Source organism: Kogia breviceps, chromosome 12 (genome assembly GCF_026419965.1).
Source record: "Kogia breviceps isolate mKogBre1 chromosome 12, mKogBre1 haplotype 1, whole genome shotgun sequence".
Taxonomy (NCBI): domain Eukaryota; kingdom Metazoa; phylum Chordata; class Mammalia; order Artiodactyla; family Physeteridae; genus Kogia; species Kogia breviceps.
The window spans coordinates 86,827,618-86,840,743 of record NC_081321.1 but is presented as its reverse complement, the minus strand read 5'-3'; the positions used below and the strand labels follow the sequence as shown (position 1 = coordinate 86,840,743).

The following is a 13,126-nucleotide window of genomic DNA, read 5'->3' as shown; positions in this document are numbered from 1 at the left end:
CTCTCACTGTTGTGGCCTCTCCCGTTGTGGAGCACAGGCTCCGGAAGCGCAGGCCCAGCGGCCATGGCTCACGGGCCCAGCCGCTCCGCGGCATGTGGGATCCTCCCGGACCGGGGCACGAACCCGTGTCTCCTGCATCGGCAGGCGGACTCTCAACCACTGCGCCACCAGGGAAGCCCCCAACTCATTCTTGAGATTAAATTTTGTATAAGAAAACCCCTGGAATTACAGCAGTGAACCAGGGGGCTTCTGGTTCAGCACTGTCCAGTAGAACTTTGTGCAGTAATGGAAAAGATCTATTTAATATGCAGACTGAAATGTGGCTAGTGTGACTAAGGAACTGGATTTTCAATTTTTTAATTAATGTAAATAGTAATGTGTATTGAATAGCTAGTGGGTATCACACTCGTGCAATTCTTAATCCATCAGGGAGGGGCAGACAGATCAAGGACTAAGACCAACATAATGAAAACACAGCAAGCCCTGCAAGTTTGTATTTTACGGTGTAGATCAGAGTTGGCAAACTTTCTGTAAAGAGCTAGATAATAAACCTTTCTGAGCTTAACTATCTCTGTTGCCAGCTACTCAACTCTGCTGTTGTTAACACAAAAGCTGCCACAGTATGTAAATGAATTGGCATGGCTACGTTCCAGTAAAACTTCATTTATAAAAACGGGTGGTGAGCCAAATGGCCATAGTTTGCCAACTCTTGGTATAGAGTAAAAGGAAAAAATGGAGTTTAAAAACAAAGGTCAAAGTTGTGAGAGAAGTTCCTCTCTGGACTCCTTCCAGAAAGATGATTCTGAGTTGGCTATGCAAATGATATTCTGGCTGAGAGGTAGAAACTTGACCTAGTTCCTGGAGGAAGTAATTCAACTGAGGGTTTCTTTAGAGATCCAAGGAGACCCACCTGAAGGCACACATAGACGAGTCAGAAGGAATGAGGCTAGATTACAGAACATAATTGACAGCCAAGCCAAAGGGGTTTTAAGTGCATTTTAAGCATTTTCTTTTCTCCTTCTTAAACTCCCATAACTTCAGGATCCAGAAGCACTGGCTCAATTAATGCTGTCCATACCACTAACCAATGATGGAAAATATGTACTGTTAAACGATCAACCAGATGACAATGATGGAAGTCCAAGTGAAAATAGAGGCGCAGAATCTGAAGCATAACCTTCTTGCGCCTTTGGGTGAAGAGCACCCAGGAAGGAGAGCTACCTCCTTAAGGGTTTTCAACTTCTCTGATACACACAGGCACACCACTTGGTTTCAGAATGCTGACAGCCGCTTGCGGAACGTACTATTGATGCCTTGATATTGAGACTTGGGAGGGAAACAGTAAGAAATGGTTGACAACACATACCCATCTACAAATGTTATTTTAGGTGCTTTGTGGTAAGTCCTTTTCTTAGATTGCATTGTTCAGCGCTCAGACCTATGGAAAAAAATGCATTGTTCACTTTATTTCAGTGTCATCTCTTTTCAGTTTCCAGTATCTTTTCAAAAAATGGTAAAAGCCTAGATTTATAATTTGATAAACACTAAATATTTCCTATTAATATAATCTATTTTTGTATTTACTTAATGAGCTTTAAGTGCCTCTCATTCTGAAAACTGTATATTTATAATCAAGTTTGTCTCATAATTGGACCTAATAGCATTAATTTGTGCAGTTAGGTGATGAGCCCTGTGCTTTGAGGCTTGAGCACTAGCAGAAATGCAGGTCTGCTTTCAGTAACTGTTCACACGTCATGCAATAAAAAGACAAGCAGATGAGTACCACGAAAGATGTTTAGTTTTACAGTGGAACCTTAATGAACCAGCATTCAGAAGTTTATGGTCCTTTAGATACTGTTTTTAGGGGTGGATCACCATGGACAGGGTGCAGCTCTACCACTTCCTGTTTCTTCTGAGCCAGACCCTCCTTATAAAGATGGGACAAAGTAACTTTAAAACTCCCTTGAAGCACAGCTGGCCATGGGGCTCGGTAAAAAAGTTCCTATTTCCACCCTGACGTGTCTGGGTCCAGGCATCCCAGCCCACTAGGAAACAAGTATAATGATCTTTAATTGGTACAGTATGTTTAATTATAACAAAGTTCAACAGAAATACCATTTTCTTTGTAATAAATTAACCTAGCAATAAAAGCTAGCAAATAAAAACTATCTTTCTATTTCTTTTGCTTTTTGTGGTTACTTTCTAGAACATCCCTGAAAAATAACTAAAGTTGGTTCTGTAGCTCTAACAGTTAATTCCCAAAAGAAAACCAGGACCTCATAATGAAATCACAGCAGAGGGGATGTACTGTGCAACATGAGTGGAATAACGTGATCTCAATGCCAAGTTTTTAAAAGGTGCTGCTCTTAAAATGGTGGATTAATAACTTTTGCAACTCAAAATTAGGTTAAAGGGTTTAACTGAGGAATCCACTTCTATAATGTGTGCACCATCAGAGACACAGTGAGCTAGTCAAAACAGTATGAAATTGTACACCATAAAATCATGATTTCAGTGTTAACTAACGTCTTATAAATTTCTATATTGTAATCATAGTAGATCAGTAAGTTCTGACAGGCCTCAAGAGCCACAGTCCCCTGAAGTCTTGCTTAGAATTGTTCAGGATGGGAGGAGAACATTGTCAGAAACTACAATCAACTTTTTACTTACAAAAATTTTAATAATGTGTGGCCTATAGAAAACAAAAAGACTAAACAAACAGAGCTACCGTATGATCCAGCAGTCCCATTCCTGGGTATATATCTGGAAAAGATGGAAACTAATTTTAAAAGATACATTCAGCCAGCACTATTTACAATAGCCAAGACATGGAAACAACCCAGGTACATCAACAGACAACTAGCTTAAAAAGATGTGGTGTGCATACATATAAATACACACACAAACATAATGGAATATTATTCAGCCATAAAAAAGAATGAAATATTAGCATTTGCAGCAACATGGATGGACCCAGACAATATTATACTTAGTGAAGTCAGTCAGAGAAAGACAAATATCATATGGTATCACTTATATGTGGAATCTAAAAGTAATATAAATCTATAAACAGAAAAAGACTAAGACAAGAAAACAAACTTTACCAAAGGGGAAGGTGGGATGGGGTAGATAAATTTAGGAATATGGGAATAACAAATACTAGTGTATATATATATATATATATATATATAACTACTATATGTAAAATAGAGAAGCAGCAAGGATTTACTGTATAGCACAGGGAACTATATTCAATATCTTGTAATAAACTATAATGGAAAATAATTTGAAAAAATAGATATATATAAATGAATCACTTTGCTGTACACCTGAAGCTAGCACAATATTGTAAATCAACTGTATCACCAAAAAAAAAAAAATGTGGCTTAACTAAGCCACAAAGCCTGCAAATCATGAAAAACCAAGACTGAAATCCAATACATTAAAACTTCACAAAAAAACACAGAATGAAAACACAAAATTAACTGAGCATATTCACCAAGCATATATGACCACCAAAAATTAGTATCCAGAATATACAAAATATTCCTACAATAAGAAAAAGATAAATTGAAAAGAATAGAAGTCATGAAGGCATTTCATAGAATAAAAAATAAAAAGGGCTCTTAAACAGAAATATGTTCAATCATATAAAAATCAAGGAAATGCAAATTAAAACCACACAGATACTGACTACAGACTGCAGAAATTAAGCTGCTGGTAGGGATGGAACAATGAGGAATAATCTCACCTACTGCTGGGGTAGGAGAACAGTTTAGCATTCTCTCCAATGAACTTGCAGGTACACCTGGCCCCTACCACCTAGGAGATTCACTTGTGACACACTGCAGAAACAACACACGTACCCAGAGACACGTACAATGACGGTTACAGCAGCACTATTCAAAGTATCCCAAATTTGGAAATAACCCAAATCTAACCTACAGACTAAATACCTGTGTATTTATGTAACACAATATGAGGGAAATAAAGCTAAGTAAACTATATAGCTATACGCATCAACACTGATGAATTTTAAAAAGGACAATGAAGAAGTCAATACATTTATATTAACTTTACAAAAACATGCAAAACACCATCATATTGTTTCTAAAAATATAGATGGTTGTAACCCCAAAGAAAAGCCCAGTGCACTGTGGTTTCCTCTGCAGTAGAAAGGGGAGCCGAGACCTGAGGAGGAATGATGGGAGCGCCTAAGGTGGTAGCAGTTAAGTTCTTAACCTACCTGGTGGCTACACAAGCATTCTATTTTCATTCACTGAACAGTACATACATATTATATACTCTTGTACATGCATCGTATTTTTTAATAAAATTTTTAAGTTTAGAAAGAGTGGGTGACTTTCAACTTAAATGTGTGTTGATGCACGCATCAAGTGCCATGTAAATGAAAGGTGGGAGGGTAGAAAATGAGATTTTTTTTTTGAAGATTTAAGCATGCATTTTATTTTTAATAGATCTTTATTGGAGTATAATTGCTTCACAATACTGTTAGTTTCTGTTGCACAACAAAGTGAAACAGCCATATGCACACACGACCCCATATCTCCTCCCTCTTGAGCCTCCCTCGCATCCTCCCTATCCCACCCCTCTAGGTCATCACAAAGCACCGAGCTGATCTCCCTGTGCTATCTCCCAGCTTCCCACTAGCCATCCACTTTACATTTGGTAGTGTATATATGTCAGTGCTACCCTCTCACTTTGTCCCAGCTTCCCCTTCCCATTCCCCATGTCAAGTCCATTCTCTACGTCTACCTCTTTACTCCTGTCCTGCCCCTACGTTCATCAGAACTTTTTTTAAAATTCCACATATATGTGTTAGCATATGGTATTTGTTTTTCTCTGACTTCACTCTGTATAGACTCGAGGTCAATCTACCTCACTACAAATAATTTCATTTTTTATGGCTGAGTAATAATATTCCATTGTATATATGTGCCACATCTTCTTTATCCATTCATCTGTTGGTGGATATTTAGGTTGTTTCCATGTCCTGGAATTTGTAAATAGTGCTGCATGAACATTGTGGTACATGACTCTTTTTCAATTATGGTTTTCTCAAGGTATATGCCCAGTAGTGGGATTGCTGGGTCATATGGTAGTTCTATTTCTAGTTTTTTTAAGGAACCTCCATACTGTTCTCCATAGTGGCTGTATCAATTTACATTACCACCAGCAGTGCAAGAGTGTTCCCTTTTCACCACACCCTTCCCAGCATTTATTGTTTCTAGATTTTTTGATAATGGCCATTCCGACCGGCATGAGGTAATACCTCATTGTAGTTTTGATTTGCATTTCACTAGTAATAAGTGATGTTGAGCATCTTTTCATGTGCCTCTTGGACATCTGTGTCTTCCTTGGTGAAATGTCTGTTTAGGTCTTCTGCCCATTTTTTAACTGGATTGTTTTTTTGATATTGAGCTCCATGAGCTGTTTGTATATCTTGGAGATTAATCCTTTGTCTATTGTTTCATTTGCAAACATTTTCTCCCATTCTTGAGGGTTGTATTTTTGTCTTGTTTATGGTTTCTTTTGCTGTGCAAAAGCTTTTAAGTTTAATTAAGTCCTATTTGTTTATTTTTGTTTTTATTTCCATTACTCTAGGAGGTGGGTCAAAAAAGATCTTGCTGTGGTTTATGTCAGAGTGAATTTCCTGTTTTCCTCTAAGAGTTTTATAGTGTCTGGTCTTATATTTAAGTCTTTAATCCATGTGGAATTTATTTTTGTGTATGGTGTTAGGGAGTGTTCTAATTTCATTCTTTTACATGTAGCTGTCCAGTTTTCCCAGCACCACTTATTGAAGAGGCAGTCTTTTCTCCATTGTATGTTCTTGCCTCCTTTGTTGTAAATTAGGTGCCCATACGTGTGTGGGTTTATCTCTGGGCTTTCTATCCTGTACCACTGATCTATATTTCTGTTTTTGTGCCAGTACCATACTGTCTTGATTACTGTAGCTTTGTGGTATAGTTTGAAGTCAGGGAGCCTGATTCCTCCAACTCGGGTTTTTCTTTCAAAAGATTGCTCTGGCTATTTGCAGGGGGGTCTTTTGTGTTTCCATGTGAATTGGAAAATTTTTTGTTCTAATTCTGTGAAGAATGCCATTGGTAGTTTGATAGGGATTGCATTGAATCTGTAGACTGCATTGGGTAGTATAGTCATTTTCACAATACTGATTCTTCCAATCCAAGAACATGGTATATTTCTCCATCTGTTTATGTCACCTTTGATTTCTTTCATCAGCGTTTTATAGTTTTCTGAGTACAAGTCTTTTGCCTCCTTAGGCAGGTTTACTCCTAGGTATTTTTTGTTGCAATGGTAAGTGGAAGTCTTTTCCTTAATTTCTCTGACTTTTCGTTGTTGGTGTATAGGAATGCCAGATTTCTGTGCATTAATTTTGTATCCTGCAACCTTACCAAATTCATTGATTAGTTCTAGTAGTGTTCCGGTGGCATCTTTAGGATTGTCTATGTATGGTATCATGTCATCTGCAAACAGTGACAGTTCTTCTTTTCCAACTTGTATTCCTTTTATTTTTTTTTCTTCTCTGATTGCTGTAGCTAGGAACTTCCAAACCTGTCTTGAATAAGAGTGGTGAGAGTGGACATCCTTGTCTTGTTCCTGATCTCAGTGGACATGCTTCCAGTTTTTCACCACTGAATATGACACTTGCCGTAGGTTTGTCATATATAGCCTTTATTATGTTTAGTTTCCCTCTTTGCCCATTTTCTGGAGAGTTTTTATCATAAATGGGTATTGAATTTTGTCAAAAGCTTTTTCTGCATCTACTGAGATGATCATATGTTTTTTTGTTTTTTTTTTAAAGCAAACGTTATTTATTTTTTTGGCTGTGTTGGGTCTTCGTTTCTGTGCAAGGGCTTTCTCCAGTTGCGGCAAGTGGGGGCCACTCTTCATCGTGGTGTGCAGGCCTCTCACTGTTGCAGCCTTTCTTGTTGCAAAGCACAAGCTCCAGACACGCAGGCTCAGTAGTTGTGGCTCACGGGCCTAGCTGTTCCACGGCATGTGGGATCTTCCCAGACCAGGGCTCAAACCCGTGTCCCCTGCATTGGCAGGCAGATTCTCAACCACTGCGCCACCAGGGAAGCCCGATCATGTGGTTTTTATTCCTTCAATTTGTTAATATGGTGTATCACATAGAGTGACTTGCGTATATTGAAGAATCCTTGCATCCCTGGGATAAATAAGCTAGCCTCACCTATTTTCATTTCCCAGCATTGCCTTTGGTTGTTTAGCCACCTGTCAGAACTACCGTTAGGGAAAAGCCAGACCTGCCTTACACTGTCAACACTTAGCTGAGCCATTTACAAAGAAATAGTTTTGGGCTTCCCTGGTGGTGCAGTGGTTGAGAGTCCGCCTGCCGATGCAGGGGACACGGGTTTGTGCCCCGGTCCACGAAGATCCCGCATGCCGCGGAGCGGCTGGGCCCGTGAGCCATGGCCGCTGAGCCTGCACGTCCAGAGCCTGTGCTCCACAATGGGGAGGCCACAGCAGTGAGAGGCCCGTGTACCGCAAAAACAAAAAAACAAAAACAACAACAAAAAAAAACCAGTTTTTATGAGACCAACTCAAATACAGACAGTTTGTCTTCAAACTTTTCAACAGCTAATAATTATATGCCAAGTGTATTTCTGCTTGTAAGAGCAATCATAATAATAGCTAATATTTATAGTAGTTAGTTTCCTAATAACGTGCTTTATACAAATTAAATCCTCAAACAATCTATGAGCTATATTATTACACCATTTTATGCCTGAGGAAATGAAGCACAGAAAGATTAAGTAACCTTGTAAGCAGCAAATCAGGATTCAAATCACAGTCTGGCTCCAAAATCTACGCTTCTAACCACTATGTGCTATATTACTAGCACACAGAGAAAACCAGAGACAAAGCAATCTCCAAATGCTTCTCTCAATACATGACTCTTTGAAGATTATTCAGACATTCAGTACATCAACTTAAAAGTGCATCTTTAATGCCTTATTACCTTTTGTACACATTCTGAAATGATTACTGTAATACTAATTTTATATAGTTGGTGCTTCTGGGTACAGAAGTGCTAACTTTTTTTCCCTCACGTTAATAATAATGAGGGCATTACCAAAGAATGTGTCAATACACACAGATCTTACCTACACTACACAATGTACAGTCCTTAAAGGTGATCCAAGAATTACGACATCACATCAGCACTGACTGGGAGATAAATTTCATCTACTTTCCTGAGTATGTCTGCACTGGTAGGAACAACTGGCGCTATCCGGTAAACTAGGTGGTAAAGAAGAACCAAACTATTACAATAGAGGGAAATATCCATATACTTGTCCAAATCGACGTTTCATACAGTATATAAGAACTTTTTGTATAAACCAAACTCTCATTATGCTATCACCATCTCTGAGTTCACTGCATAGTCCTATGACTTCACATAATCTCTACAGACCCACTTATTCTGGATTCCTTTTTTAAAACTGAAGTCTTTGACAACCTGTTAAATTGTTCCTAACATCTAAAACCAAAAAACTGTAGCACTAAATCTCTCTTAAGAAAAGGTATACCATCAATCTGAAACTTCTGCACCTTAAGCTGGAAGAAGAGCTAAAATTATTAAAATCGGTTAAAGTCTACCTTTTATGTTTGGCCAATCCAACATAAAAGAGCAACGTGACAATGTATGTGATGGTATTGTCTCATCTTTCCCACAACCTTGCAAACTTTTCTCCTCAGAAGAGGAGCAGCAATCAGACTTTTTGAGCAAGAACATTTTCTCCAGCATAGTATTTAAAAGGCTCTCCTTTACTAGGACTGTTTCAGTTCAGGTCATGACTGCAAATGGCACTACAGCACTGCAAACTAATGATCCCTTCCCAGGATTAAGATTTAAAATTAAACATTCATGTGGGTTCTTTCATTTGAAAATAGCAAGCAATAGAAAGATTAAGAATATAAAAAGGAAAGAAAACAAGATGTCCACCTGGGATACACAAAGAGGAGCCGAGCCAGTACCAGTTTTATACTTGAAATTTTGCGTTGTGCAGGCAAGTATTTTTTTAAAGAGATTCCACACACTATTAGATCAAAGGGAACTCCAAAAAGATCAATATTAAGAACTACTGGTTTAAGACATTCAATTTTGAACATAAACATTCAGAGGAAGTAAATTTTTGAAATTATATTTATTAATGTTCTATTATATCAATGCATATTGTATTCTCTTAGAACTGGGGAAGAGGAAAGCCCCACTTAATGGAGATAACAAACTTGCCATCTTTTATAAAATTTAATTAGAACTGACAATGTTATGGTTAGTCCTTAATTCCTGAGAATTTGAACATTAAGTTTTCTGTGAGTTTACAACAAATGCTCACTGATTTTTAAACTGCAGTATGTCTGAAAAAAATGACAATATTAACATTAATACATTAGCAAGGAAAACTGTCATCTAAATGTGTACAGCAACTTAGGTATAAAACACTTAAGCCCTGTTGCTCTGCACTTTTAACAGCATTTAAATATGCCTAATCTTTTCAGAGATTTTATTTCAAATAAGTAAACTTATTATACCTCATCCAGACTGCAGTGACATTATTTTGAACTAAAGGCAAAATAATAATCTGTCACATTTTCCTCAATTGTAGGTATCCATGGAGTCAGCATGTGAACTCTATCTAGTATTGATAAAATAACTGACGTGTGGGGATAATGACAGAGACATCTGATTCTCTCCTATTTAGAATTTCTATCTCTATTAAAGGAGATGATTTTAGGGAAGTTAGAGAAGAAAAACAGAAAAAACAATACTGTTGCTATGAAATGGTGACCAATTTGATACAATCAAATGCAAGATCATTAATATAAACATTTACAACAAGTGAAAATATAAATTATTAATTATGCAGCATGCTTTAGGGCCATTTCTACAGTTAGTACAAATTACAAATATTAAATGCCTTTAATCCATCCACTGTACATAACTGTAAGCCATGTTTACATAATAAACAAAAAACACTTCCTACCTATTCTGTTTCTTCTGAATTTTAACAGTGAAAGTGTTATCTTGAGCTGGGAAAGTTACCCTGACCGTGAGCAATGAATACAGACAGGGCATTGTACACCCGTTCCAAAAGCTGGAAATCAAACAACAATGTTAGAATTACTTGCAGGATTTACCCAAAGAAATGCTTAATAGGCAAGTGCAATGGAAAAATCAAGTATTTCCTAAAATGATGTTAGTATTACACATAAAGTTTTAAACTTTTTTGTTTTTACTGTAAAGGTATCATTGTATTATATTAAAAGATTATAGGCCATGATTAACCATTTAACTGATATAGTCTTTACAAAAATAAAGCTAATAGCTTGCCAAGAACTAAATTTACTCAAAATCTTTCTGTACCTTTTAAATCAGTAAGTGATTTAGTTTATTAGAACTTTATTCTCACAGTGGTAATTTTTTAAAAGCCTGCACAGTGCTTAATCTGATTTCTTAGATTATACTTGGTTTAAAGAAAAAGTCTGCCCAAACCATCATCAAGACTTCAGTTTAACCTAATGTGGAAGAAACCTGAGTTTGGATGTAGAAATAAGAATTCATTCAATTTTCTCTGCTATCATACATAATGCCTTCAGCCAAAAGTAAAGCTTCAAGCAGGACTCTATGGCTTTATCTGTATTTTCTTCCCCCTTGAGTATTAAGTAAATCTTAAATTTAAAGCAGTTTTTGGAGGTTAAATGTTCTCAAAGCAATGTAAACTAGTTATAAAACATCTCACCACAGACAGCAGCAGCTCTTGTGAGCCACATGAAATTAACAATGAATCAGTTCACACTGTACAAAAAGGGTACATAACACTTGTGCCTCACCTCTAGTATCAAAACCATCTTCATATATGCCTTTTGTAAGAATATTGATATGTATGCTTCATGAATTTCAGGCTCAATTCCTTTTGTTTAAACATTACTGGCTGTACATAGTATATGCACTGACTTTCCAACGACTGAGACAAATATGGATCAAAGACCTATACAAATACAAATTATAAACATTCATGTAGATTACAAGAGGTCTGAGGTGGCAGTTTAGGAATTTAAGTTAACCCTTCTAAAACTTCATTTCAAATAACTGTTCCCAGGCACATCTAGCCAAAGTCCAGACAAAAATCTGATTTTAAAATCTCATTCTCAACCTTTGAAAAGTAGAGCCTCCGGAAGAAGAATGGACTTAACTTTAGAGCACTGCCTTAGAGAGTTGCAGCATCTAAATATTTCCCAGAGATGTGACCCAGGAAACACTTGGTTATTAGCTTATTAACATCCATTTCATATACAATTCTGATGATTTCATAGGGGAAACGCATACCATCAGTATCATTTGACAACAGGATCTGCAGACACAGTGCTGTCGGACAGGTCTCCGTTGCTTGTTTTAGTCTCTTCTGGAAGCATGAGTGAAAATAATGGACATATTTATGTTCATTTTAAAAAATGAATTAAGTAAATAAAATTAAGGACTAAAAATATTAAGGACTATATTGCTAAATTTCAAATTAAGAAAATGCTACATCCACCAAATGTTTCTCTAATATCACAAATTATATGTAGTTTACTTACCTTAATTTTTTAGAAATCTAGGCTAAATATTGCAAATGTAATTGTTTTGACTGGTTTGTAATAGTGGTGTAGAATTGTGAGAGCGCAAAACTGCATCTGGTGGGTTTCACACTGCACATTCCCCCAGCTGGGCCAAGAAACTATAGTGCTATTATTGATAGAAACATGGTTACAAATTCACATATAAAATTGTCCAGAATTAATAACTTTCCAACTGTATTTATAATTTATTTTTTATTTTTTATTTTTTTTTTTTGCGGTATGCGGGCCTCTCACTGTTGTGGCCTCTCCCGTTGCGGAGCACAGGCTCCGGACGCGCAGGCCCAGCGGCCATGGCTCACGGGCTTAGTTGCTCCGCGGCATGTGGGATCTTCCCGGACCAGGGCACGAACCCGTGTCTCCTGCATCGGCAGGCGGACTCTCAACCACGGCGCCACCAGGGAAGCCCTATAATTTATTTTTAAATGCAGTTTTTTATTATGACTGTGATAAAATGAATTTCTGCCTTTTGTGCAAAATGTCATATATATATATATATATATATATATATATATAACACACACTTCATTAACAGAGAAAAACTAATGTTTTCAGCAACTTTGACAACACCTCTGAGCAAACTTTAGCTAAAACAGAGTCCTAAAACAGAACCACCACCCAGCATCAGGCATGTGGGTGACATACATTACCCAAAACGCGAGAGAGCTCCTTAAGAACAGCAGTCCAAAGCAAGGAGCTCCACTGAGACTGAAATGTTTGTTTTGTCTTAATGCTTTAGGCCTTAAAGTAAATGGCCAGTCCACCTGCAGAATATTCCTAGTTACCTAGGCTGGAGACAAGGTTCTGGCATCACGAAAGGCCTGAGCAGAACGTAAGCAATAACTCAATTTCTTCACAATTTAGATTATACTGACTCACATTCTTCCAGGTGGCTTTGCTAAGTATTATTTTTAAATGAACCCAAACATAACACATATATTTATTTAATAAATATTTAGTATCTTCCAGGTAACAGCCGGCAGTCATTCTTCAAGAACACGATTATTATTCAGTCTAGATTCCAAAAGTGCCTGCATATGCTAATAAGTAATACTGATGGAACATTATCAACAGGGAATAGGGTAACTGACAGACGTGGTCGACCCAAATCAATCACCTCTATTCAGCGTGAAAAACATTTATTTTAAAATTTAACTGGCAAAATAAGATTAATAAAAACATCACGTTTTATGAAGTATCTTTTATTCTTGATTTGTGAAATACAAGTAAGAAAAAGGAAAAAGAGCAAACATGAAACCTGTCATGTTGCTGTACCTAGTTTTAAGCTTCCAAAGAGGAAACCTAAGTTACAATAATGTCCATAACAGAAAAAAGGAAATATCCATTCTTCAGGGAAGACAATTGTTACTAAATTTCAAATTGGAGAGAAACGTACCACGAGGGTCCCTTAAGTATGAAATGCTGAACAATTTACACCCAC

The 13,126-nt window shown here is 37.1% G+C and overlaps 2 protein-coding genes across 12 annotated transcripts in view; one reads left to right on the top strand and one right to left on the bottom strand.

Moving 5' to 3' along the window:
- The window catches only part of APPL2 (adaptor protein, phosphotyrosine interacting with PH domain and leucine zipper 2), a 54,141-nt gene extending 51,965 nt beyond the window's left edge, over positions 1-2,176 (top strand). For 2 of the 3 annotated variants that reach the window (XM_059081750.2, XM_067010022.1), the window contains one exon: positions 1,042-2,176. In XM_059081750.2, coding sequence (XP_058937733.1) covers positions 1,042-1,176 — 135 coding nt within the window. In that variant the 3' untranslated portion in view covers positions 1,177-2,176. The remainder of the gene's footprint in view (positions 1-1,041) is intronic. The other variant, XM_059081751.2, reaches the window with a different exon arrangement.
- WASHC4 (WASH complex subunit 4) overlaps positions 1-13,126 on the bottom strand; it is a 74,404-nt gene that overhangs the window by 8,035 nt on the left and 53,243 nt on the right. The window contains exons 33-35 of one of the 9 annotated variants that reach the window (XR_010835904.1): positions 11,396-11,471; positions 10,900-11,057; positions 10,053-10,163 (exon numbers count right to left, since the gene is read on the bottom strand). Coding sequence is in view for 4 of the 9 variants with exons in the window: in XM_067010021.1 (XP_066866122.1) it covers positions 11,404-11,471 (68 nt within the window). In the remaining 5 variants the exon portion in view is untranslated. Of the gene's footprint in view, positions 1-2,689; positions 2,764-9,194; positions 11,472-13,126 lie in introns of those variants that run through there. The other 8 variants (XR_010835900.1, XR_010835902.1, XM_059081747.2 and 5 more) reach the window with 8 other exon arrangements.